Consider the following 25,630-nt stretch of genomic DNA (forward strand, 5'->3'; position numbering starts at 1 on the left):
ATATAAGGGATGAGACGAGCAGGACGTTCAGCTGATGGTAATTGAAATGCCCTGCCCATTACAATGCAGTGCCGCTCAGGAATCTTGAGAAAACCCAAAAATTCTGTGCGGCACTACAATTGCGGTCGTCAACTTGAGACGTAAGATGATAAATCTCATTTGCCCAGTCATATCACTACTAGCTACGGCACCCTTCAGATCGAAACAATAATGTTTACACATTGCTGCTTCACGGCATAAAAATGCGCCGTTGTGGTACCCATAATCTAGCCCACTTGTAAATTTAAATAAAGTGTATTACTGAGAGGTTTCATAACACGATCTAAGACAGTCGCTTGATACACTCTGGCTGAAGTTCTCATTTCATAAAAATGAAGCTGTGTAACTCTTGATAAGTCACCCTTTCGCGCCGGATGACCATTTTGCACTGTTCCGAGTCAAAAAATCCGACTACAATTGAAGGTACTTTGGAGCTAGGGGCTATGATTTTTTTTTCGTTCTCTCGGGCAACTTTCCTGTATATCGGTGATAAGCACCAAGCTTCAGATCTTCTTTGATGATACGCAAAGTCCTATCGGGAGTTTTCTTATCTCGACGAATTCTGGTTTTAACAGCTTTTTAATGGTGATAGGGGTGCACTTAGGGTTAGATATCTATATTGGTTTTATGGTAAAAGTATTTATTTACTTAAGATACTAACTTAATCTATGACACTTGCTAAATAATTATAATTATTGGTTCTACTTGTGAGTAGGCGGATCTCTACTAGTAAATGGTTAAAATGGTTACTCGGACCAGTGCTGTAATGGTTATAGACACATGGTTAATGGTTACTAGGACCGGCCCGATCAATGGTCACCCGCGTACTGCCTTACTAAAGGCAACACATGGTTTTATTACAATTAATTTTATCTACTAAGCAATATTTGTAATATAATGCTGTTCGATGGATTTACTTCGAACAATGGTCATCGACCTTAGATCATTTAAACTTCAAGATAGACTTCAATTTTGATCAACGCACGCACACTAACAAAAAGTGTCATTCAAATGTCACACACACTAAACATTAAAAGTTGGCCTGTTTTTATCGGTTGTTTGACAGCAAGAGACTCTATCACGACAAACAAATTATCTAAGTCCTCGACAGAGGATGTGTTCATATGTAATGCATAAAATAAATAGTTCACACGCTTTCGTTAATGTTGAATTATAATGTTAAGTGACCAATCACATAATCGTTGCTGGCGTTTTAAGAATTATGCGTGCTTCTTTTAAGGTGGGTACCCATGTCGTTTCCTTCTGGAATCATCGCGATCGTCTTAAGGTTGAATACAAAAATACATTAACATTATGAATTGTTACAACAGGGATGCAGCAATGATGACAATGCGCAGGAAAATCTCCGGCAAAAGTCCAGAACAGATTCGTCGCTTGAAGCGCTCTGAGCTCGAAGCTCCTGTCTCTATGCTGGACTTGGAGTCAGCAGCTGACAAGACGAAGCGCACGGTCACGCAAGCTGACGTGACGCGCTACAACACTTGGATACAGAAATATGGTTGCTCCTAGCGACGAGCCAAAGCGCTTAAAGCGCTATTTAGTTGCTTGAGAAATTGACTTTTTCATAATTATAATATGTTTTGTCGGCAAAGGTCGCGAAAGTGAAACGGACATTGGTGATTAATATCATAATTCATTTTAAATTTACAAATAAGGTGTGGAGTTTTATATTACAGATATTAATCTAGCAAATACTAATTTAGAATCTCTTTAAATTAACATTAACATGTGTATTACTTATAATAATGTACTATTGCATTTCAAAAGTATTTTAGCCTCATTATTTTAATTAACTAATTTTAAACAGAAATGTGATCCAGAAATATGCTCGAACTTGTTGATACTATGGAACTAAGCAGATTGAATTGCAAATTGTTTGTAGAATAATAATTAAATTTTACCGGAATTTTGTAGCAATAAGTTCCGAGATTAATATAATATTTATCTTGGTATACTGTAACGGCCTTACGAATAAACTTGGTATTAAGATACCTGATAATAAACCAAGAATATGCAAAATGTTTACAAAAAGATATTTTGCTATTGAATGGTTTATTTGGACATATAACGTTTCCCGCGTTTTTTTGCAAATCTGCTTGACATTCGAAAACTTCAGAAATATTTTTTTTTTTTATTTATTGGCGCGTGATGCAATTTCATAGGCCAAAGAAATATCATTGTATTGACAGTGTTGTCAGTGATATAGTCAACATTTTGCATATTATTGGATTATTCTCAGGTAGAAATTAATACCAAATTTATTTGTAAGGATGTATTACAATTGTAAATTTGCTTTTTGTTAGTTATCTATCAAAGCTGCCTACATTTTATAATATAAAGGATGGGAAGTTAAGATATTGTTATAAAACATAATTTCTAACCTAATTTTAGGTAATATTCATAAATTTTTGTAAAAGGCTCAATAAAAAGGCATTGTATCAGAATTTATTTTATTTATCACGATATGTGTAAGGCCTCAAATTGGTCCAATAATATTATAATAATTATATAAACTGAAGACTATATTGGTGTTTAATATAACATTTTAATGCTTACAAAAACATATGATTTCAATTTTCATTACTTAGATAACTTATACGTCTAGATAGTCTCTTGTTTGTAGACAACCGCTAAATACAGGCCAGGAACATTAGTTTAGTGTGCGTGACATGCTACGTCTTACACTCGCGATTTGTATTAAATTTTGTATCAGTGTGCGTGAATTGCTCAAAATAGAGGTAAGTTCTTAATTCAATTTTTTTCGCAGCTGTCATAGTCTATCTAGACGTATAAATGATTTAAGTTCATAAGTGTAAGATGTAAGCTGACAATAACTATGAACAAAGCTTATTTGAATATAAATTGAATTCAATATATCTAAATTCAGGTTACGATAAAAATATGTAAATAGGGTTATCTCCACAGGTATCTACTGCGCTACTTCTGTTAAAAATCTTTTGTAGAAACAAAATTGACTTAAAATTAATAATATAGAAAACCAAATATGATAAAAGTTTATTAAAATAAAGAATTTAAACGACTACATTTTTCCTATACTTAAGGCATATAGTAATTATAATAACATGCTGAAAATAGGTTTCTAAAAATCTTTGGCTATACTAAGATCATAATTGCAAAGCTAATCTTGAGCGGTGAGTCTGCGTGAGAATGCTCAAATATTTAGTCAAGTACATTAATAATTCACCGCTACCACTTTTGACTTGTAAGAATTTAATAACGGTGTTATTAAATGTTTAAATTTTTTGTCTAAAGATGCACGCCAGGGACTGAGTATACTAGTTGTTGAAGTGCTGTGAAGTGAATGGGATTGTTCTGGAGTCAAATCAAATCAAATCAAAATCATGTAAGTCACGGAAATGACACTTATAAATGTCAATATTTTTTTTTGAAGAAGTTTACCCGGGTGGATACATACTCGAATAAATGCTTCATAAACAATTTATGTTTATTAACGATACGTTACTCGAACGTTTGGCTCAGTTGGAAAGAGCGCTCGCACGGAACGCGAGGGGTCGCGGGTTCGAGTTTCGCATCGTTTATAAAATTTTTGTTTTCAAATTTTATTTGTGAATGTTTCGTTTTTGTTGCATTCCATGTTCACTGGGCTTACATCCGGTGCCAATATTTGACCGAAGGTTGTAGATTGAGGGGAGTTGCCGGCGTGGTAACGAACAATTGGTGACGTCACTTCTATTTTCATTCTTCGGTCACATATACATAATGATCACAAGCTATTCAAGGTATCGACTATCGACTAGTAAAAACATGCACGGAAGTCTGTTCCTGTGTGTTTGCAGCACGTATTGTGATGTTGGAATTATTATAATTTTAACTTACAATGGAACTACTAGCACATTTATAACAGAAAAAAAAAACAACATTCTTTATGGCACTTCGCGACTGTTGGCAAAATATTTTTTCTCATTCATTTTTAGATACTTATAATGCCAATGCTTATTAATTACCAGGACACGCAAAAAGTTTAAAAAAAAAGTTAAGTGAAGGTTCTATACGGACGTTCAGCCTCCACTCTATCCGTGCTAAGCGTCAGATACTTTCCGTTAAACGAGAACGTCAGATTTAGTACCTACCGTTACGCGATATATACACCGTGTTTATATTGAATTTCCAAAACTTTAGGGTTATAATCTATAATAGCTAAAAAGAAAAGTTCAAGAAACATGTGTTTTAAAATGCATATTGTGTGTGTAAAATTTTTTTTTAAATGTACATTATGACTTGATTGTAACCAGTATGCCAAGTCATAATCTTAGCGACGTTGCCAAACTTACACTTACAAAATTAATTAAATAGTAATCAATGAGTATGCAATCTCTTACTATGCAGCGTTGCCAATTTTCTCGAAAAGGTGTTGTGACATTGATATTTGATAATTATTTCAATTATTTTGTATAAAAAAGCGCAAAAAAAAAATATAAATCATACCTACACCATTCGATTTGTGATGACTTACGGTACTCCGAGGTGGTCGCTAACTATGGGCCTTATGAGAAAGCTCATCGTCTGTCAGAGGGAAGTGGAGAGAGCTTTGCTCGGAGTTTCCCTGCGAGATCGAATCAGAAATGAGGAGATCCGTAGGAGAACCAATTTTACCCACATAGTCCAAATGATTGCGAAACTGAAGTGGCAGTGGGCAGGGCACATAGTTCAACGGACAGATGGCCGGTAGGACAGTAAAGTCAGAAGACGCAGTGTTGGTAGGCCCTCCCACAAGATGGACCGGCGATCTGGTGAAGATCGCCGGAATACGTTGGATGAGGGCAGCACAGGACCAATCTTCGTGGAAATATTTGGGGGAGGCTTTTCTCTAGCAGTGGACGTCTTCCGGCTGATGATGTTGATGACACCATTCGATTCTAATAAACGGTCTCGTTAATACCTTAGAGTTATTGGAATTCAACATAGACATGTTGTATCAATACAGAGTGGTAGAAGCATGCCTGCGTTGAATGGTGCTATGATATGATTAGTAAATTTATAGATGGCAAAAATCGGAAGCCTATAGAAGAGGTCGTTGAAGCGGACTGGAAAAAGTGTTCTTAAACCGGCTCAGACGGTGGTAAATTCGTACAGATGCTGATAGAGTACCTTAAAAAAGTTTCGTTTACAAAATTTACCCAAATAACATATTGTTTATTTTCGCGAATATTCTGAGTGTTCCACGTGCATTAGGCATTTATTTTATACACGTCTAACGTTTAACTACTACTAGATCCATGAAATTACAACATTTTATTTACAAATTAGTTGTACAAAGGTAAGTTTTAATATTTAATTATTCTATAGCTAATAGATAGGTATATACTTTGTAAATATTATGTTTCTAGTGATGCAAAGCTTCAAAAAATATTTAATCGCTTGTGTACTGTGTTTTTCTTAATAACACTGAAAACTACCAAATATTGCTTACATTTGGAACTACCAGCCTAGCGGAGCTCTCTAAGAAAAAAATTATTCTTTGATTGTATGAAACGTGCAGTCATTGATAGATTAACAGTTGACGGATATAATCTTGCAAAAAATAGAGCCAAATAAATAAAATAATCCACTACGTTTTAAGCAACTGTTAACAACTTAGCCGGATTATACTTCGCCGCCATAATATTGTAATTACTATTCCATACTTAAGTCACTGCACGTTTCATACTAAACAAAATTTCAATTTTTACTTAGACAGTCCCGCTCTTATTACGTAGTATTTACATCCTTTTTGGTAACTACTAGTGTTTAACTTAAGCGTAAAATACCTTTATAATTCTCAATACTTAAAACTATTCATTCGAAATATTGTAATTAATAATATGCAGTTCCATAAACAGTAATTGCTGTAGGTAATATTTTTCATTAACTACGTGATTTTTTTGATCTTTTCAGCCAACAATGGAATTTATTAATTCAGTATTATCTTCTAGGTACATATTATCGTATTTTCAATCGTCTTTATAACAGTAAAACTGACCTTTATAAATACCACTGGACAGGCTGCTCCTTATGTTTGACAGCAAATTTTTTGTTAGATGGCGCTTATTTGAAGCGCCACTCGCGAGCGTCCAGAGAACTAATTTTGACGCATAATACAAATGGCTGCGAGAGAAACGTACAATATTCTGAAGTATTTTCGTATTTTGAATTAATTTCGGCCGTTATTCGTCTATCTATACTTCAGGAATCAACGTAATATAGTACACACTTTTTTTTGTAATTTTGATTCCTGTTGATGTTTGTTCAGCTAAGGTTATCATCACTATTTTTAAGTTCCCGCAGACCCTCGCTATATGGCCAACAACACCGAAATGGCGAATATCAAACAGGCACAAAAGCACTTTGACAGCAGCCAGTCCAGTGGTAAATAGTAGAGTTCAGTGCAGTAAAATGTCTAAATACCATAGATAAATAACTAGTCTATAGACGAACAAAGCGTGCGAGAGAGAAGAACACCTCTAGCGGAGAGACAGCAAGATAGAAGAGGAAAGCGAATCTATGGTTATTGTAACTGATTTTCGTTGACAAGTCGTAAGCAGTCAGCCACACAGGGAAGTAGCTCCTTGGTATTTTGAATATTAAACTAGCTTACTAGTAAAAGTCATAGATAGATGGTGAACAATAGATGCGTCACTAAAATATCAATAATAATGTGACAGAGACACATAAATTAGATTGGTATTGAGAGTAAGCGAGATACACTAAAATATCTGCTATCCCTTTCGCGTATGCGATTTTTTGAAGTTATACTTCTTTAGGAGCGTTATGAAAAATTTATGAGAGTGAAATTTTAAGATGCGCGTGCATCACTGTAACACAAATGTAACAGGTTGAAGTTGATTCCTAAAATTTTCTGACGTTTGCGTCATTCGTTATTTTTCTTGGTTTCTTCGTCCATTATTAGGACTGGCAAAGGGTTCAAGCCCATACAGCCGTATTCATTATTTAATTATTAATTGTCAAAGCCATCTTCGCAAGATTTTTACAAATTTGTTCTTTCTAAAAACGTAGAAGAGCACGAGGAATAAATCATTTTATTGATTTTTTCTTCGTTAGGCCACAGAAGTATAACTTTTTGCGTGCATACATAAGTAGGTTCACACACTTTTTTGTTTCGACCCAGTTCACCGGCTCCTAACAAACATTGGCTGCCGTGGTGCAATACTATTTAATTTAAATTCTAATGAAATAAATTCTGATTGTATATACGACATTTAGTGATTTGGTGCGAATTCAGTAATTATTTAAGGCAGGGGTGCTCAAACGGTCGATCGTGATCGACAGGTCGATCGCGAGTGCTTTTTGAGTCGATCTTGAGAAAAAAATCCGGTATATTAAACGCAAATCGGTAATTACGTACCATCTTATGAAAAGTATGCTCAGGACATGCAGTGTCACGCTTCAACATCCAAAGTCACTATTTAGTTTAAAGCTTAGAACTTTAGAACGCGTTTGTTTTGTAACAACCAATAAACTCGCAATTTTGAATAATAATTATGAGTTTTTTCATTGACATTTTAGATCAGACACTTAAGGGCGCTTTTAGTGTCACGCGGATTTGCTCACGCACGCGGGATTGGCCCGCATGCGTAGCATCCGCAAAGAACAATTTCATATAGGTATCTATTGTAAAGCGTGATATACGCACGCGGGACGCGGGGCGCTGTGCGGGGCGCCACCCCGGTGCGGGGTATCCGCATGCGTAAGCACTGCCTACAACTTCAGTGCCCATTTTAGAGTCGAACGGGGCGCACGCGCCGTATTGTACTGCCGAAATGAAAATCGATACAGAGCGAGTAATCATTGAAGTTCATCTGCGGCCCGTTTTGTGGGATAAACGCAATGAATTATACAAAAACAGGGACGCGAGAGAGGCTGCATGGAGAGATATTTTGAAGGAATTGGCACCTAACTACGAAAATTTGAGCGAAGAGGAAAGAAAAGAGGCGGGTATGTGTTTGGTTTATTATTTTATTTATACAAGCATCATTACTTTATTAATATAAGCATAATTATTTAATTCACAAATAACATCAAAAACCTTCTAAAACCTTTTGAGTTTAGTTAATTAATTATATATCGGTGTTGCCAGGAGACTTTTCCTTCATTGATAAAGTAATCTGCAAATATATCTCTGATATTACTTGCCGACGTATTACTACTTTCAGTCTGCTGCCTGGGTAGTGGTCCCGTAAAACCATTTGTGACAAATGTATGGCTGACCATGTATCCATCCCGTTTCCTTATGAAATTGTGAAGTACACATGCCGTCTTGACTATTAATTGTGCTAGATCTAACTTGACAGTCATGGATCTGTGAAATATTCTAAATTTATTTGACATAATTCCAAAAGTGCATTCTATGTACCTTCTAGCTCTGGACAGACGGTAATTAAATATTTTCTTTTTGTAAGGTAAATTATCACGAGCATAAGGCCGCATCACATGTGATGATAAACCAAATGCCTCGTCTCCCACTATCACGAACGGCAACTTTGCTCTTACACTAGATGGATAAGCTACTTCGGGGCAAATAATAGGCAACTCTTGCGGGTCAGGGATACCCAACGTGTTACTTTCCAGTTTCGTATACAAATGACTCCTTCTAAAGATGGTTGAATCGGCGTTACTTCCACTGGTACCGACATTAATATATGTAAAATTATAATCAGCATCACACATTGCGAGGAGCACTACAGAATAATATTTCTTATAATTAAAATATAGTGATCCACTGTGCGGCGGTCGAATCACTCTTATATGTTTTCCATCAATAGCACCCAAGCAATTAGGAAAATTTGTATATGTGAGAAATCCCTCTGCGATTTCTTTCCATTTGATCCCATTAAGCTGTGGAATACATTCAGACTTTAGTTCAATCCATATTATGTAACAAACTTGTCTTACTATTTCGCTAATTGTTGCAATTCCAATCACGTAGGAATAGTGTAGATCAGTGAATGTATTACCAGTTGCCAAATATCTGAAAACAAAAACAATATATTAATAATATTATGATTATATAATATATTAATAATGCTGACATCAGACATAAGACGGCATGCACCGCTCGAATTTTACTTCAGAAGAAAAATAAATACCCTTAAGGTGAAAGGGCACGGAAGTAGCTAGCGCTAGAAGTTTTTAATTCGTTTTAACTACAGTACTGTAGCTACGTTAGATTTCTATCATTTGCCGAAAATTTTATCATAGGGGGGTATTTATGCAGTTATGATTTCATATGAAATGTTCGAAGTATAGTTATGTATCTCATATCTGCTAAAAGTGGCCACTTTTAGCAGATTTGAGATACATAACTGTGCTGTTAATATTTTATAAGAAATCTCCTCTGTATAAATTAACCCCTATGGTAAAATTTCCGACAAATGAAAGGAATCTAATGAAGCTAATTTTTGTTAAAACAAATTAAAAACTTACAGCGCCAGTGACTTCCGGAAGTTTTCACCTTAATATTGATGATGGCAAATTTTATTGGTACTGGTTTTGGGTAACTTGATCTGAAACTGTGTGTACTTTTGCCAACTACTTATTATATTTTGTCATTTCAGACAAGAAAATACAACAACGCTGGCGAACAGCAAGGGACACTTACCAGAAAGACAAGATATCTGAAAAAAATCAGCCATCCGGCTCTGGGAGTAAGAAGAAGAAGAAATATTCTTACTATGACATTTTGACTTTCTTAGACAGTACAACGGAAACTGCCGGAGAAGAGTCACTCTGTGAAGAAATGTCTGAACAAAGTAATTTAGAAACACCTAATGAGTCCACGCAACTAGGTACTTCACGTCAAGAAAGTTCTCAACTAACATCACAACGTAATTTAGAAACACGTAATGAGTCCACGCAACCAGGTACTTCACGTCAAGAAAGTTCTCACCCAACATTAAAACAAAAACAAGTAAAATCTAAAAAGCAAGCACCATCCGAATTTGAGGCACAGTTATTAGAATGCTTAAAGTCTAAGCAACTGGAGCTGGAAAGTGAGGATTTGGCTTTCTTTCAGTCTCTGCAGCCTTCATTAAAAAGATTCACTAGATATCAAAAACTAATGTTCAGAACAAAAGTGTTAAATATAGTTATGGAAATGGAAAGTCAAACACAACCTCCATACTACAGCCCCATACCTACAACAAGTTCTAGTGCTTTTACTGAGCTTGACAGTTTGTCACCGATAAATCAAGATTACCAAACCAATAGTATAATCCAGGATACTTCCAGTCTTAACGACAATGCTATTAGTTCTGCTGCAGTGAATGATAATGAAACTCTTATTTCGACTGAAAGTCGCCTGTTTAATATCACGTCTTATGACATAATTTATAACCCAGCAACAACATCATCTACTGGCGAAAGTAATGTCAACGCTCAGGATACAAATTTACAAAGAAATGAATGATGTAAAATTTGATTTTTAATTTATGAATAAAACTCTTTTTATTAAAATGAGTACGATTAACTTTTTTTCTCCAGTTTCTCTCTAATTGTTTGTTTATTCATATGAGTGCGGTTGTACACACGGCACAGATCAAGTTACTCAAATCCAGTATAAGCGGGACTCCGACGGGTTACCTAAGTATGATAATGCGCAAGGTGCGAGTTCCATTTATACTGGTTTTGGGTAACTTGATCTGTGGCCATGTGTACTTTATCAGATAAAAAAAGGATTGTGTATGTAGTTGAAATCCCAAACCAATTAAGAACTTTTTTTGACTTCAAATTACTGTCATGTGCAAACCTATAACTTTATATAATTTTATAAGTCGCGTGTGATGAAAGGTAGGAATGATTCCACTTTAAAGGCGACATTTTATAAGTGAAATAATCTGATTTTATGAAATTTCAACAATTAATAACCAATGACGCATTACTTTACGATATTTCAAACAAACAATCATTATTATACCGTTTATTTAGACTGGATAATTACTAGAACATGTGTTGTATGATGTCTCAATAATTGACCACGATGGTCAACTACTGAAAATATCATTGATTTGATTTTTCTGTTTAACATTTTTGCAGTTGACCAGAGTACATGACCATATTTTTTTTGCACATGTAAATTTACACATGACAGTAATTTGAAATCAAAAAAGTCCTTTACTGGTTTGGGATTGGTACGTTTATCCTACCTGTTCAAATCCCTTTCCACTAAATCATAGCAAGAAATTAAATATTTAAAATTTAAAACTTACCTTAATGTAATAGCGAGCCTCTCAATCGGTTGTATTGTAATCCTTCGTAAACTGCTTTTTTGTAGCTTATTCTCAATTTTACACAACAGTTCATCAAAAGAACGAATGGACATTCGAAAGTAATTTTTAAATTTACGTTCACTATTTTGTAGTTTTCCAAAATGTGTAACAAACGCCCCAGCAAGAAGCCTATTTTCAAGAAAGGGATCAACATGTACTCTTGTCTTCTTGTTTCGTCGTTTGTAAAGTATGTAAGCGACACATATTCTTCTGACATTGATCATTTTTGAACACGTCTATACCGTTACGCAGCCCGTAGAAAACTGAAACTCATGCTGCGTATGATCCGCAGCGTGAAATTTTACGCATGCGGGCCAATCCCGCGTGCGTGAGCAAATCCGCGTGACACTAAAAGCGCCCTTACCTTGACTAAAAAAATGCATATTTTGCGCAAAACTAATATCTATGTCATCGTGACACTCTACCTAGACGACAATCCATCATCACACATAGTTGAAGCCTCTCAGAGCCGATCGTTCGTAGTCTAACAATTTTGAGGTAGATCGCCAGCAGTTCAAGCTTGAGCACCCCTGATTTAAGGTATATGGTACGGTGTTGTCTATAACGTTGTACAAATCGTTCATAAAAAAAAATAAGAAAACATAACACACGTCACGGACTATTGTTCATTAGGCTCAAGTGTTCATCTCCTATCTACGGTTAAAGTACACATTGACAAATCAAAGTTGGTCATGCATCATCGGGCTGTCAGGTCGTCTATTCGCTAGTCTCATAGTCTAACAGCCATTCCCAATATTCAGTGTATCTCTGGTTGTGGCCTACTTGAGATAAAAAATCGTAACTATCGTTGACTATTCTGTCCCGATAAACTTATCGACGGTAACTAATCTTATCCGAACACGCTGCCTGTCAATGGGACGACGTATAGCTTACCAGGGATCGAAGTTTGTATGGAAATTGCAACAGTGAACTGGCGATAAGAATGACTTATCGGGTATATTTGGACAGCTTCAGATTATTGACAGTTAATTACTGAGAGTAGAAGGTAGTAATTTATCTCTATCTGTAGATAGTGTATTGGGAATGGCCGTAAATCTATGCTAAATAACATCTTACATTTACAATATATATTTTACTTGCAATATTTGCTGCTGGTGGTTTTAATTGAAATTGATGGCGAGATTTAGATAATTTCAGCTTAGACTTAAAACTTACTTGTATGGCTTAAAATGTAAAGAAATTAATTTTACTTAGATTTTATATTAGGTAATTAAAGTTTATCATCTTGTCATCATTTTCTAGTCTTCATGAGCCCTAAGCCAATTTCGATGTTCCGTCCCTATGTCTGAATGTAAGGATATTACTTCTGAGACATTATCATCGACGCTGGTCTTGGCCTCGGGTCATTGAGGTGGTCCACCGTTGGGCTTCTCTTTGACGTCTTCGTCATCATTTTCTAGGATTACCGAGAATGAGAATGGAAGAAACGCATAGCCTTGACCTTCGTAAAATTTGCTCATAAATTCGACCCTAAAATATAGAAACAATAATACATTAATTATAAAAATTGTAAATTGTCAACAAATAAATTAACACAATGTTTTCTTATATGCTCAATTTTGGTCAGTGAAACGTAACAAAATGAACTAAGTTCATTAAATATTTGGCCAAACACAGAGCATTTTTTTTATTACAATAAGGGACGAGACGAGCAGGACGTTCAGCTGATGCGAATTGATACGCTGATAATTACAATGCAGTGTCGCTCAGGATTCTTGAAAAACCTAAAAACTCTGAACGGCACTACAATTGCGCTCGTCACCTTGAGACATAAGATGTTAAGTCTCGTCTGCCCAGTAATTTCACTAGCTACGGCGCCTTTCAGACCGAAACACAGTAATGCTTACACATTACTGCTTTACGGCAGAAATAGGCACCGTTGTGTTACCCATAATCTAGCCAGCAACCTGTGCAAAGGAGCCTCCCACTGGTATTGATCAAAAGGCAATATTAGATAGATGTAAGTCTCACCAATGCAATCTCAGGGTGTGCAGAAACGCGGACAGTCCTTCCATCAGAACGAGGATGGCTAGCGTGAAAAATGCCCACACAGCAAATAAAAAGAATAGTGGTATGGCCATCACTGGTGAACCTCCACCAAGACCCATTCGAAGAAGTCTTTGCCACAAAACCGCTGATAATTCTGAAACAGACAGACAGAGTAACGTTGTTAATGTACTCTATTACCAGCATAGATTTAAAAATTGTTGTTTGGCATAGCATCTAGAAAGTTAGTAAATATCCTTTAAAATGAAGTAGTTTTAATAATTACACACAAAGAAAAACTGATGAGGGCTTGTTCTTCTTTTGGCAAAAGTGAACTAAGAAACATCCCTAAAAACACAGTAGAAGAGTAGGAAGAGTTAATACATTTTATTGGCTGCAATATGCAGTCGCTACAGGTCACTCTGAAAAAGTAATTAGTGATAGACACACAAAAGGCATCATCATCATCAGCCGGAAGACGTCCACTGGTGAACAAAGGCCTCCCCCAAAGATCTCAACGATGACCGGTCCTGCGCTGCCCTCATCCAACGTATTCCGGCGATCTTCACCAGATCGGCGGTCCATCTTGAACTACCATAACTGTGTCTTCCGGTACGTGGTCGCCATTCGAGGAAAATAAATATATAAAACATATAAAAATCTCCCCCATATTGCCAGCTGTCCTCAATACCACACTCTTCAAGTTGCCTGCTATTGTTGCATACACATTAATAGGTCAATAATAAATAAAAATAGAACAAAAAGATTAACGTTTATTATTAAGAAGAAAAAAATAACCATCGCAGCAATTAAGATGGCCGCCAGCGCGGCGCGTATCCTGGTGCTTAAACGCCGCACTTCCCGTGTATCTACTACTGTTGCAAAATGACACGAAATCTTCAGAGATGACTTGTCGGTATTAAGGAAGATAATAATATGATATCCTTACGTGCGTGCGCCAGCGATAACGCCCACAGCCGCAAGTACGACGCCGTGTGGGACACAGCGCCTAGCACGTACTCGATGGTGTGTATCGCCTGCGTGATCATCACCTCTCCTATGCCATCTTCTTCCGTTTTCTCCACCTCGCCGCCTTCAACACTTTGCGACTGCTTTTAAATAAACGATGATCTAATTACTTTTTTTTTGGATTTAATCGGTAGTAACTTCAGATACACTAAAACACATTTATAAACTTTTCTTTTTTATAAAATTTCGTTATAATCTATTTATTATGTATAACGCAAGCGAAATCCTTGTAACCTTCTTTTTAAAAATTGCGCGAACAGATGAACGATATGATAAGTATGAAATTTAACACAGTTAAAGTTTATTATGAGAAGAAACGCATAATGCTATTTTTTTTATGGAATAGGAGGACAAACGAGCGTACCTGGTCACCTGGTGTTAAGTGATCACCGCCTCCCACACTCTCCTACAACACCAGAGGAATCACAAGAGCGTTGCCGGCATTTAAGGAAGGTGTACGCGCTTTTCTTGAAGGTACCCATGTCGTATCGTCCCGGAAACACCGCACAAGGAAGCTCATTCCACAGCTTCGTAGTACGAGGAAGAAAGCTCCTTGAAAACCGCACTGTGGAGGACCACCACACATCCAGATGGTGGGGATGATATCGTAACTTGTGGCGTGTCGTGCCAAGGTGAAATTTTCTTATATAGAGTGCCTTTTAAATACATTTAATTAATAAATACATATTACACACACTACTGCTTGTATGACACAAAACATACACACATGTGTGTATGTATGTTCATTATAGAGTCTTTGACAAATAAACCGTAATTAATGAAAACTTATAAATTAAATGAATTATGGGCGAATTTCAACCTTCAGTAATTTTGTTGTTGTTTTGTTGATGTTGGATCTTGTATGACAGGAGATTAGATCTTTTCCCTTGATTGTAGCTCACATACAGTTACCACTTTTGACGCCCCAATAAGCCTTGTGGTTAATACCCTGCCCAGTAAGCTAGAGGTCCCAGGTCCCAGGTTCAAACATTGACGAATGTGGATGTTGTTTCCGAGTCATGTTTATATGTATTTTTGTGTATTTTGCACCCATAGCACAGGCTATGCCTATTTTGGGGCAATTTGTGTAAAAGTGTCAATATTGTTATCAAATGAGCCATAATATATTGCGCGGGTGTAGGCTTTAAAAATAAGCAAACTGCAATTTGCGGTCGAACGGGCGATGCTTAGCAAGTTTCAACACTCGTTGTACTGAATATAGAATATGCAAGTTGTCACAACGAACAGTCGCTGACACTCTTGAAATAATATCTTCTGACAATGGTTGGTAAAGCTAAGCCAACATTCATATTCCTCTGAAAATCAGTGCTGTTTCATAACCACGGCCGTGTCACAGATAATCCTGAGTCGGTGACCCATTTCCTGCACTGCACACGAACTCTCCAATTACTATTTAAATACGTTCTTTTTTGGTTTGTTTCGACTTTTTTTGTGTTTTATCTTTTTATATTAAGTGTATCCTGTGGGTGTTTTATGAAAGAATTGGTTTTTTTCACCTCGCTGAAAAGCTCGCTTTTAGTTCCTGGTACGAGGGACAAAATTGGCCGATTCTCTCCCGGGAAGACGACTTTTGTCCCTCGTACCAGGAACTAAAAGCGAGCTTTTCATCCAGTTGGGAATAAAAATCGTATACGCACCACGTGAGATAAGTAGGACATTGCCACCCGCGATTGTCAATATTTCACGGATGAGAATAATCTACTTTTCTCCCTAGATGCGTAATATACTATTCTTTCTTTCTAAGCTTGATTTTCGAAACTAGATAAAATTTAAACTTAATTTTCCTAATTTACCTAGACAACTGTCCCGTGGACCACCTGGAACACTTAAGGGTAAACTAGGCTAAATCCTCACCCGTCGCTTTACTAATATTTGGTACACTGGCTTCCCGCACAGCATGACTGGTATGCACAGGAATGCGATCGCCAGGAATGTTCTCTGTATGGCCTTCTGTCCGTCATACATGAAGGCATCGCACGGCGGACGGACTTCCGAGTCCTTGAACAACATCATGTTGATGAATGTTATCAAAACTGACGGGGCGCAGGCCGAGCCATATACAGGGTCTGAAAATAGTCATAAATGTTTATACACTATGTTAAAAAAACCCTGTACAATAATAGACACGGATATGAAGTTGAATGCGGAAATTTAAAGAAAATATCAAAACCCCTCAGGTTAAATGCTACAATAAAAAGAACTTTTCATATTAAATGTTTTCAAAAATCTTGAGAACCCGTGTCTTATTTATTCTATCAGTAAACTAAGGTCATCGCCCTGGCCTCGGTCCAATGGTGTATAGCTAAGGCTAGCTCTAATAAGGCGGGCGATGTTTATTTATGTATTATATTATTAATACAAAACTTTCGTTTTAGCCGCCGCCCGCCCGCACGCCCATCTCAGGGTACATGAATGAAATGGGTGTGTGGGCGGGGAAAAATTATAATGGCTGCAGGCAGAGGTGTCCAAAGATTTATAATTGGGTACATTATTACTCTTTTTTTACGTTTTTTTTAAATCTGCTTATTTAAAAACTAAAATTTTACCTGTAAATCAATATTTATTTAATCTCAATACTTGATACCAACATAAGCCTCAAAATGTAGTACAGGATTTTTTAACATCCTGTATATGCAGGATTTGTGGTACAAATAATAAGTCCTCGCACGAGCGAAACACTTACGTGTATCTACACTTACACGGGGAAGCATTGGTTATGGGCATGCAACTTAACCAATGATGAAATAAATTTGAGGATACGAAGCAATCGATCTCATAGAACGCTGAATTTCAAAATATTCATCAAATATATTCGTTATAAAATATATCTCAACTTAAAAATATTTAAGTGTTCTAAGCATCGAGAAATAAACAATCTAACGTTCAATAATTTAAAAGTAACAATCATGAAGCACTAACGAATGATCAATGAAAAAACAAAAACAAAGAAATCGGGTACACCTTCCTTAAAGGCCGGCAACGCTCCTGTGATTACTCTGGTGTTGCAAGAGATTGTGGGCGGCGGTGATCACTTAACAACAGACTATTCCATAAAAAAAATACATAAAATAACGGCTACTTACACTTTCATTAAATAAATTTTTGAAGTGAAAATTTCTTTAGCGGGGTTGAGTACTTTTCTTACGATGGGTATAAAATGTTAAACTCGCGTCAGGATACCTGGCCAGATCGAAATTTCGTAAGACAGTCGTTGAAATTATGGAAGAAAGATGTATACTTCTAACTAATTATAGTTTAGCTATTTCAACTTAGTGATCATACGGTCATTGGACCCGTGAAATATTTTTACAGTTTAATTATGTGGTTTTTATGCTTTGTCATTAGCGAAGACTCGGGCGATAGTTATACTTGTATTTCTTGGTTCAAGTTTTCTCTTCTGCCGGCACTCCCGGAGTGCAACCCGTATTTTTTATTTTATACAACATAACCTCAACTTCTTATAAATAATTAAGTACCTGTTGCAACCGTAGAGTATAAAATCCACTTCAAGAACATTAGTATGCATAAATACCAAAAGAGCAGTAACAAAAACAGTATCTGTGGCAGATATTGCAGAAATATCATCTGTGGTTTCTTGAAGAATCTGAAAATTAAGACAAATTAAAACTGTTTCTTACCGGGATTCATCTATGTCTATCTATCAACACCCGCGCAGAAAAATAGGGAGGTATTTATGGATTTACTGTCTTTTTGGAAAAATACTGGATAAAAACATAATACTTGTGTGGCATTTAACAAAATAACATTTTCATATAAGACAAAACCGACAATAACTTATTTACAAATTAATATAAAGGTTATGTTCCGATATCCACTGTGAGCACTGCACAGTGCTATCACTGTAGAAAATTCGTTCCGTTATGGACTGACAGTATACTGCCGCAGTACCCTAGGGAAATATATGACGTCATAAATCGCCGCCATATTCTACTGTGAGCACTGGCGTTTTAGAGGTAAGGTGCAGTACTTTGTTCAAGTGATCAGTCAAAACCACTCGAATGCCTAACGTTTTATAAACAATACCTACAGTTTATTCCAAATATTTTTAATTTGACAGTACTCCAACAACAGTTTCTTATTAATGAACTAGAAAACTTTAATACACTCATTTGAATGCTGCGTCAAAAAATGCGGGTGACAGTATACGTTCCGTTTTAAATAGTAACCAGTATAACTAACTAAGAAGGAACGGCTTCACAATATACTAAATTGACGTCACACTGTACAGTGGTCGCAGTGCATATCGGAACATACCCAAAGTCAGATGAATGTAACCAAAAAATACTGATGACCGAAAGATGAAAAAGAAAGTGCAAGAAATTTACGAAGTTTTACAGACATTTTTATTTAGAATTCTAGCAGATGCAACAGCAGCAAACAACGTTTGCCGGGCAAACGTTGTTTTGCCATATTAATTGTTTTTCGAGTTAGATTGTTTCTTGGACATTGCAACATTACTTTATTTTTCTAAAATAAACGTAAAAGTCTCAGTTACTCCTTATTACATCAGCTACCTGCCAGTCAAAATCGGTCCAGCCATTTCAGAGATTAGTCGGAACAAACAGACACACAAAAAATTGTAAAAATGTTATTTTGGTGTATATATGTAAAAACGGTTATTTCAATATTACAAACAGACACTCCAACTTTATTTATATTTACAATTACAATACTACCCAAGCCATTTCTGCGCGGGCTAGAACTTCTATAATACTTGTAATTACTTGAAGTTTACCACACTCAAAGTTACACCGAATGCCATATGTATCACTCCGAATATTATTGATAGTTTCATCTTGAACGAATTCAGGAATATTATGTTGTTGGATGCAAACTGAAATCAAAGTATCGTTTGTCAAATACGAACATGAGAAATTATATGTAATGAATTAATATAATTATTATATACATAAATTTAACAATATTATTAAGTAGTTATATTAGTTATTTATGCAGCTGTTGTGTAATAAGGGGTATTAAAATACGAATGTGATAATAGTATCATGAGTGTTTTAATACCTTATTATCAACAGTTGCATACAAGACTTTATCTACACCCATAATATGAATCCTCTATAAAAGATTCTGAAACAGTTAGCTTACTGCTAAAGTCAGTCCGAGTAACCATAATATCATCTAAACGAGTGTTCTTATGAAAAGGAATGATATAATGTTGTAATGAATTTCATTACAACACTCGTTTGGATGATGTATTGATTATTAATTGGGTGTTTTAATGTTGGCAATAAGCTAACAGTTTTAAAATCTAAATAGAGGATTTAAAGAATGGGTATGGTATGGTAAAATTAGTTTATGGTATTATAGGTCTTCATATACTGAATAAATGAAAAGTATTAAATAATAAATATTAAAGAACGGCTTAACAGACCCATTACCGTAACACCAGTGGGAGGCTGCTTTGCACAGGAAGGAGGCTAGATTATGGGTACCACAACGGCGCCTATTTCTGCCGTGAAGTAGTATGTGTAAACATAACTGGGTTTCGGTCAGAAGGGCGCCGTAGCTTACTGGGTAATTTCACTAGCTACGAGAGAACAAATGAGACTTAACATCTTATGTCTCAAGGTGACGAGCGCAATTGTAGGGCCGCTCAGAATTTTTGGGTTTTTCAAGAATCCTGAGCGGCACTGCATTGTAATGGGTAGGGCGTATCAGTTACCATTATCAGTTAACATCCTGCTCGTCTCGTCCCTTATTTTCATAAAAAAAAACATTTAATGATAAATTTATTAGAAAACATATTTCACTTTTTCTGTTTTCCTTAGAGAGTTGTTATGTTACTATTACTCGTTACATTACGTTACTATCATCCCCACCATCTGGATGTGAGGCGTTCTACGAAAGTGCGGTTTTCACGGAAATTTCTTAAAGTATAACCAAGCTGTGGAATGAGCTCCCATATGTGGTATTTCCAGGTTGTTATGACTGCGCGCAAACTTTTCTTAAACGCCGGCAAGCTCCTGTGATTCTGGTGTTGCAAGATAATGTAGGAGGCGGTGATCACTTAACACCTGGTGACTCACACGCTCGTTTTTTCCTCCTCTTCCATAAAAAATGGGCCTCAGAATTTAGCTACTAGAAGAATCTTTTAATTTCTATATAAACTTAAATAGCCACAACTTATAAACAAAATGGTCTTATTTACCTGCCACGCCGGATCAAGCCCAAAAGGATACGGAGTCTGCGTGTAAGCCACAGCGGGGTCGAGATCAAACATCTTATGTTTCATCAAGGTTGCATTATCATATACATTCCGCCAACTACTCCCGAAAATATTCAATGATTTTGAGAATACGTCGTTATATATCAAGCCGGTGTACATCGAGAAAAGGCCCATTAGCAGTATAATGTATCTGCCACCGAAGAAGATGTTCCATATTTCGTTGTCAGTTTTCTGTTTGGCAAGTCTTTTCTCCAGTATTATGATGATTGCGGCGAATGCTGTCATGATGAGGCCGTGTCCCATATCGCCGAACATTACCGCGAACAAAAAGGGGAATGTAATGATTGTGTACAAAGCTAAAACAAACAGAAGTCGTTGTTAGTAAGCAAACTCAAGTATAGAAATTAGTGATAAAAGAGTTTCAGACATGGGCAAATTATTTACACAGTAGAACATCTCAGTGGTGAGAGAACTAGGGCAATAGATGTGTATAGTAGGGCCAACGGGATGAGAAAAAGAATATAAACAAAGGTTCAGGACTTCAATACATTTTTATTTGAATAAATTATATACAAAATATGGATTCCCTATTCTAATCGCTGTTGCCTGTATTATACAAGATGTTTCGTCTCAAGAGTCTGAACCAGCCGGATTTATGACAATATGACTTAGTATATTGTAACGAAGTAACGGCCCGTTTGTTTACATTCTCTACATTAGTTTACATTTCGTCTCGTTGGCCTTACTATAGCTAAAGATCTTTTAGATTTGGAGTTGAAAAGTGAGCACATTATTGAGAAGGCCCAGATCTACAAGTATAGTGTTGAAGGAATGAGATCTTTCTAAGGCATGTCGTTATTAAATCCTAATCTAGCGCTGTTTTAGCCTTTTTCGTAAAAGTAATAATATGTGGTATTAGATATATTATTAGACGTGGTTAGCGATCCTACCTACTAAGCTAGAGGTCCCGGGTTCGAATCCCGGTAGGTGCAAGCATTTATATAGTTATGATGAATATGGATGTTTGTTTCCGAGTCATGGATGTTTAAATGTATTTATGTATGTTTATATGAATTTATGTATGTTTAAGTAAGTATATTGTATTAAATATATCATTGTCTTGTAACCCATAACATAGGCTATATATGCTTAACTTGGGGCAAGATAATTTGTGTAAAAGTGTGTTAATATTTAAAAAAAAAAATAATTTATTACATTTATTCAAACAAAACAACCCTTATAACTATATTTACAATACTATGACTACAAAAATTTAAACTATCACTACGGGGAAGCGTACCAAGAATACTGTCAGCATTTCCGCGTTGGATAGTTAGGCTGATCCGTTGACCGAAAGAGCTGCCAGCGCTTGCGTTTCCAGTAGCCCTATCGAGGCGCGTAGATAGTACATTGTATATTCTCCGCGAATCTGGGCGGGCCAAGTGCTCGATACTAAACGGCACAAAGGTGTAAGACTCATTGAGACCGACATATTTGCGACGCTTGCTGTATTCGGCAGTCGAAGCAGCAGCCCCAGCACCAACTGATGTAACTTGGACATGGGAAGGAGCCAGAGTGTTGACGCAAGTCACGTCCCACACCAGCGCCCTTCCCCGTGCCCATGCCACCAGTGTAATTCCGTCAGGATATAAGATATTGATATAAATATTTACCTGGATTCACTTCTCTGTAGCTTGCGATTCCATAGGAATCAATGAGGTTCTGAAACCCTCTTGTGAACTTGTTGGTTCGGTTAAATGTTGGTGGTATCTCTTGAGTGGGTACCTGATGGATTATAGAAGGAATCGGACTCCCACTTGTTTTCTACAAAAAAAGATAAATTCTAATAATAATTATCGTATTTTGATTTTTTTTCGGAAAAACTCTTATTTATTCCTAGCCAGCGTTGTTAAAAGTTTCATGTTCTTGAGGATATAATATCATATTGGCTATCTTAAGTCGAGAATTTGGCATTGTTTATAGCATAGCGAAACTCTATAATAAAAAGTGATTTACTCGATTGTATAAAACGTGCTGTCATCGATTGATTGACAGATGACGGCTTTTGATCATATAAAAAATGAAGATAACCGAAATCCACTACGTTTTAAGCAACTGTTTGCTTTAAAACTTAGCCGGATTATACTACGTGGACATAATGTATTTAAATTCTCTTTGGCCATAATATTGTAATTAATATTTTAAACTTACATCAAATAACTGCACGTTTCATACTAAAATAAATTTCAATTTTTACTTAGAAAGTCCCGTCTCATATTACGTAGTATTTACATCCTATTTGATTGTCTATTCGTTTACCGGAGCGGTAGGTAGGTAGAGATTATATAGTACCCAACACCTTTCATCACACATAAATTTTTTGAAACACATGTTCGGGTTGTTACTGGAATTGTTTTTTAGACTTCTTCATTTGTTTAAGTCACGTTTTTAGATTAATTATCTTTTGGCCGTTGAAATCTATAGTAATGTAGAGGGACTATAGGTTAGAATCTCAATAGAACAGGAACTATTACTTACAACTCCATCGTCTAAAGCCCTCTGTAAGAGTGGCAGGTCACTCCTGGGGACCCAACACTCTGCTATCAAGCACTTCTTTATAATGTCCATGCTGAACATATTGAGCGTGTGGTATATCGCTTTCTCCTTTCTGACTGCTACCATCCACGTGTTTATGTCTCTCGCTATGTTGGCTAGCACTAGACGTCTGTGATTCTCCGTCTGCTCTAAAACCTGGAAACACACACGTACTTCTAAATAACCTTGGTATAAAGTTATGCCGGAGAATAAACCAAGAATATGTAAAATGCTTACAAATAGACATTTTGCTTATGATTGGTTTATTCGGACGTATTATGTTTCTCGTGTTTATTTGCAAGGCTGCTTGACATTGGTAAAACTTCAGAATTATCATTGTATTGACAGTGTTGGCAACAATATACTCAGTGGTATAGTCAGTTACCTGTGGGAGGCTCCTGTGTACAACAATACGACGCCTATTTCTGCCGTAAAGCAGTATTGTGTAAACATTATTGTGTTAGTGAAATAACTGGGCAAATGAGACTGAACATCATGTGTCTCAAGGTAACGAGCGCAATTATAGTGCCGCTCAGAATTTTGGTTTTTCAATAATCCTGAGCGGTACTGCATTGTAATGGGCAAGGCGTATCTATTACCATTAACGCAACGTCGCTCGTCTCGTCCCTTATTTTCATTAAAAAAATATATAGTCAACATGTTGCATATCCTTGGTTTATTCTCAGGTATAACTTCGTTTATTTGTAACGCCGAAAATGTTTAAGGTTAATCCTTTAAATGTGAAACTAATTTAGAATGTCAGTTTCTCTTTAATGGCAAAACCAATCGATTTTAATGATATTTTGAGTAAATATTTCATTCCGAATTATGAATAGTTCGAGAGTCCACATTTTTTTAATTATTTGAACGCAGTGTTATTAAGCATGTTACATACAATGCTTAGCTCTGGAAGAAAAAGGGAACCCTTATTGGATAATTTTATTGTCCGTCTGGCTTTCTGCCAAGACCCCTTTTCTCAGGAATGCGTGAAGGAAATACATTGAAATCTAAGATAATTTACAGGTCTAGATAGAGTCTCATGCTGTTAGACAACCGATAAAAACAGGCCAGGAATACTAGTTTAGTATGCGACGCTGTGTTAGTGTGCGTGAATTACTCAAAAAAGATACTAGTTCTAAAGTCAATTTTTTTCGACATTTTCACAGCTGTCATTGTCTGTCTAACCGTATAAGTTTGAAATTAACATTAAATACTGTATGGCCATTTATACCGAATATTTCACCACGCCGGTAAAATCAAAACCAGTGGAGGTTCTCAAACTTATGTATCATAAAATGAATATTTAATAGATGAGTTTGATTTTAAAGCCGAAATTAAACAATCATATAATTTTAAGCAGGCCAGAAGTTAGGTGATGTTAGGTAAGTATTAATAATATTAAATTTAATGGCTGTCAGATGACTTACGATTTCCAAGTCTTTGATTCTGGTTCCGACTCCTGCTAGCATATCCTGTTGATCCTTGTACGTAGCAGGACACGGGTACAGCGTTGCCTGGAAGCCCGTGCAAACTTTCTTCACGCGGAACTTAATTTGTTCGCCGTGGAAGAATACTACGAACACTGTCTTCTGTAGCTCGTGGCCCTAAAACAAGCACATTTAACAAATGAATATAAAATATACAATATAAATTTGTAACGAAAATTTATGAACGATTTTTCGACTCGAACCTAAACTCTCGGGTTTCGGGGATTCTTACATCTTTGTGCCGTTTGATGTCGAGACACTTGGCCCGTGGGTACACAGACGGGGAGAATGTACAAAATAGGAACCTACTATCTACACTTTCTCGAAGTGATAGTTTTAATGTTATCATCTTAGATTAAGGATTGGTGTCCGCTGCGCTCCAACTAGATATCGCATTACCTAATAACAATAGCTTATTTATAACAGCAACTATTAGATGCTTGTGTGCGTAATCTTTCAAATTTTGAAACATATGCTTCTTGGTTATTTACATTTTTTTTATGGAATAGGAGGACAAACGAGCGTACGGGTCACCTGGTGTTAAGTGACCACCGCCACCCACATTTTCTTGCAACACCAGAGGAATCACAAGAGCGTTGCCGGCCTTTAAGGAAGGTGTACGCGCTTTTTTTAAAGGTACCCATGCCGTATCGTCCCAGAAACACCGCAAAAGGAAGCTCATTCCACAGCTTTGTAGTAGTTGGAAGAAAGCTCCTTGAAAACCGCACTGTGGAGGACCGCCACACATCCAGATGGTGGGGATGATATCCTAACTTGTGGCCTGTCGTGCGAAGGTGGAATTCGGCGGCAGGAATCAGGTTGAACAGCTCTTTGGAACACTCGCCGTGATAAATGCGGTAGAAGATACAATGAAGCGACGTCTCTACGCAACGTCAAGTGAACTAGATCATTGAAATTAACTT

At 36.5% G+C, this 25,630-nt stretch overlaps 3 protein-coding genes across 7 annotated transcripts in view; 2 read left to right on the plus strand and 1 right to left on the minus strand.

The window, feature by feature from the left end:
- Positions 1 to 3,014, plus strand: part of LOC126967184 (katanin p60 ATPase-containing subunit A1) — a 28,020-nt gene extending 25,006 nt beyond the window's left edge. The window contains exon 8 of the mRNA XM_050811661.1: positions 1,371 to 3,014. Coding sequence (XP_050667618.1) covers positions 1,371 to 1,569 — 199 coding nt within the window. The 3' untranslated portion in view covers positions 1,570 to 3,014. The remainder of the gene's footprint in view (positions 1 to 1,370) is intronic.
- Positions 3,015 to 7,645: 4,631 nt separating this feature from the next.
- Positions 7,646 to 10,555, plus strand: LOC126967211 (uncharacterized). Of its 2 annotated transcripts, XM_050811702.1 has the most exons (2): positions 7,646 to 8,034; positions 9,654 to 10,555. In XM_050811702.1, exons 1-2 carry the CDS (start codon positions 7,860 to 7,862, stop codon positions 10,502 to 10,504), a joined length of 1,026 nt encoding a protein of 341 aa, XP_050667659.1. In that variant the 5' UTR covers positions 7,646 to 7,859; the 3' UTR covers positions 10,505 to 10,555. The 2 variants fall into 2 exon arrangements, with proteins under 2 accessions (XP_050667659.1, XP_050667660.1); XM_050811703.1 differs by lacking the exon at positions 7,646 to 8,034 and having other exon boundaries at positions 9,542 to 10,555.
- A 1,170-nt stretch (positions 10,556 to 11,725) lies between these two features.
- The window catches only part of LOC126967158 (V-type proton ATPase 116 kDa subunit a 1-like), a 47,110-nt gene continuing 33,205 nt past the window's right edge, over positions 11,726 to 25,630 (minus strand). Inside the window, exons 6-15 of one of the 4 annotated variants that reach the window (XM_050811613.1) lie at positions 24,648 to 24,824; positions 23,164 to 23,376; positions 22,299 to 22,449; positions 20,608 to 20,981; positions 19,166 to 19,275; positions 17,897 to 18,024; positions 16,275 to 16,486; positions 14,320 to 14,479; positions 13,356 to 13,527; positions 11,726 to 12,854 (exon numbers count right to left, since the gene is read on the minus strand). In XM_050811613.1, the coding sequence (XP_050667570.1) occupies positions 12,728 to 12,854; positions 13,356 to 13,527; positions 14,320 to 14,479; positions 16,275 to 16,486; positions 17,897 to 18,024; positions 19,166 to 19,275; positions 20,608 to 20,981; positions 22,299 to 22,449; positions 23,164 to 23,376; positions 24,648 to 24,824 (1,824 nt within the window). In that variant the 3' untranslated portion in view covers positions 11,726 to 12,727. Of the gene's footprint in view, positions 12,855 to 13,355; positions 13,528 to 14,319; positions 14,483 to 16,274; positions 16,487 to 17,896; positions 18,025 to 19,165; positions 19,276 to 20,607; positions 20,982 to 22,298; positions 22,450 to 23,163; positions 23,377 to 24,647; positions 24,825 to 25,630 lie in introns of those variants that run through there. The other 3 variants (XM_050811612.1, XM_050811614.1, XM_050811615.1) reach the window with 3 other exon arrangements.

This window comes from Leptidea sinapis, chromosome 12 (genome assembly GCF_905404315.1).
Source record: "Leptidea sinapis chromosome 12, ilLepSina1.1, whole genome shotgun sequence".
NCBI lineage: Eukaryota > Metazoa > Arthropoda > Insecta > Lepidoptera > Pieridae > Leptidea > Leptidea sinapis.

Bases quoted from the DNA above. Each gene is read 5' to 3' on its own strand.
- LOC126967211 (XM_050811702.1), top strand. From the start codon at position 7,860: ATGAAAATCGATACAGAGCGAGTAATCATTGAAGTTCATCTGCGGCCC. The intron at 8,035-9,653 runs GTATGTGTTTGG...TTGTCATTTCAG, and splicing joins AGAGGAAAGAAAAGAGGCGG to ACAAGAAAATACAACAACGC.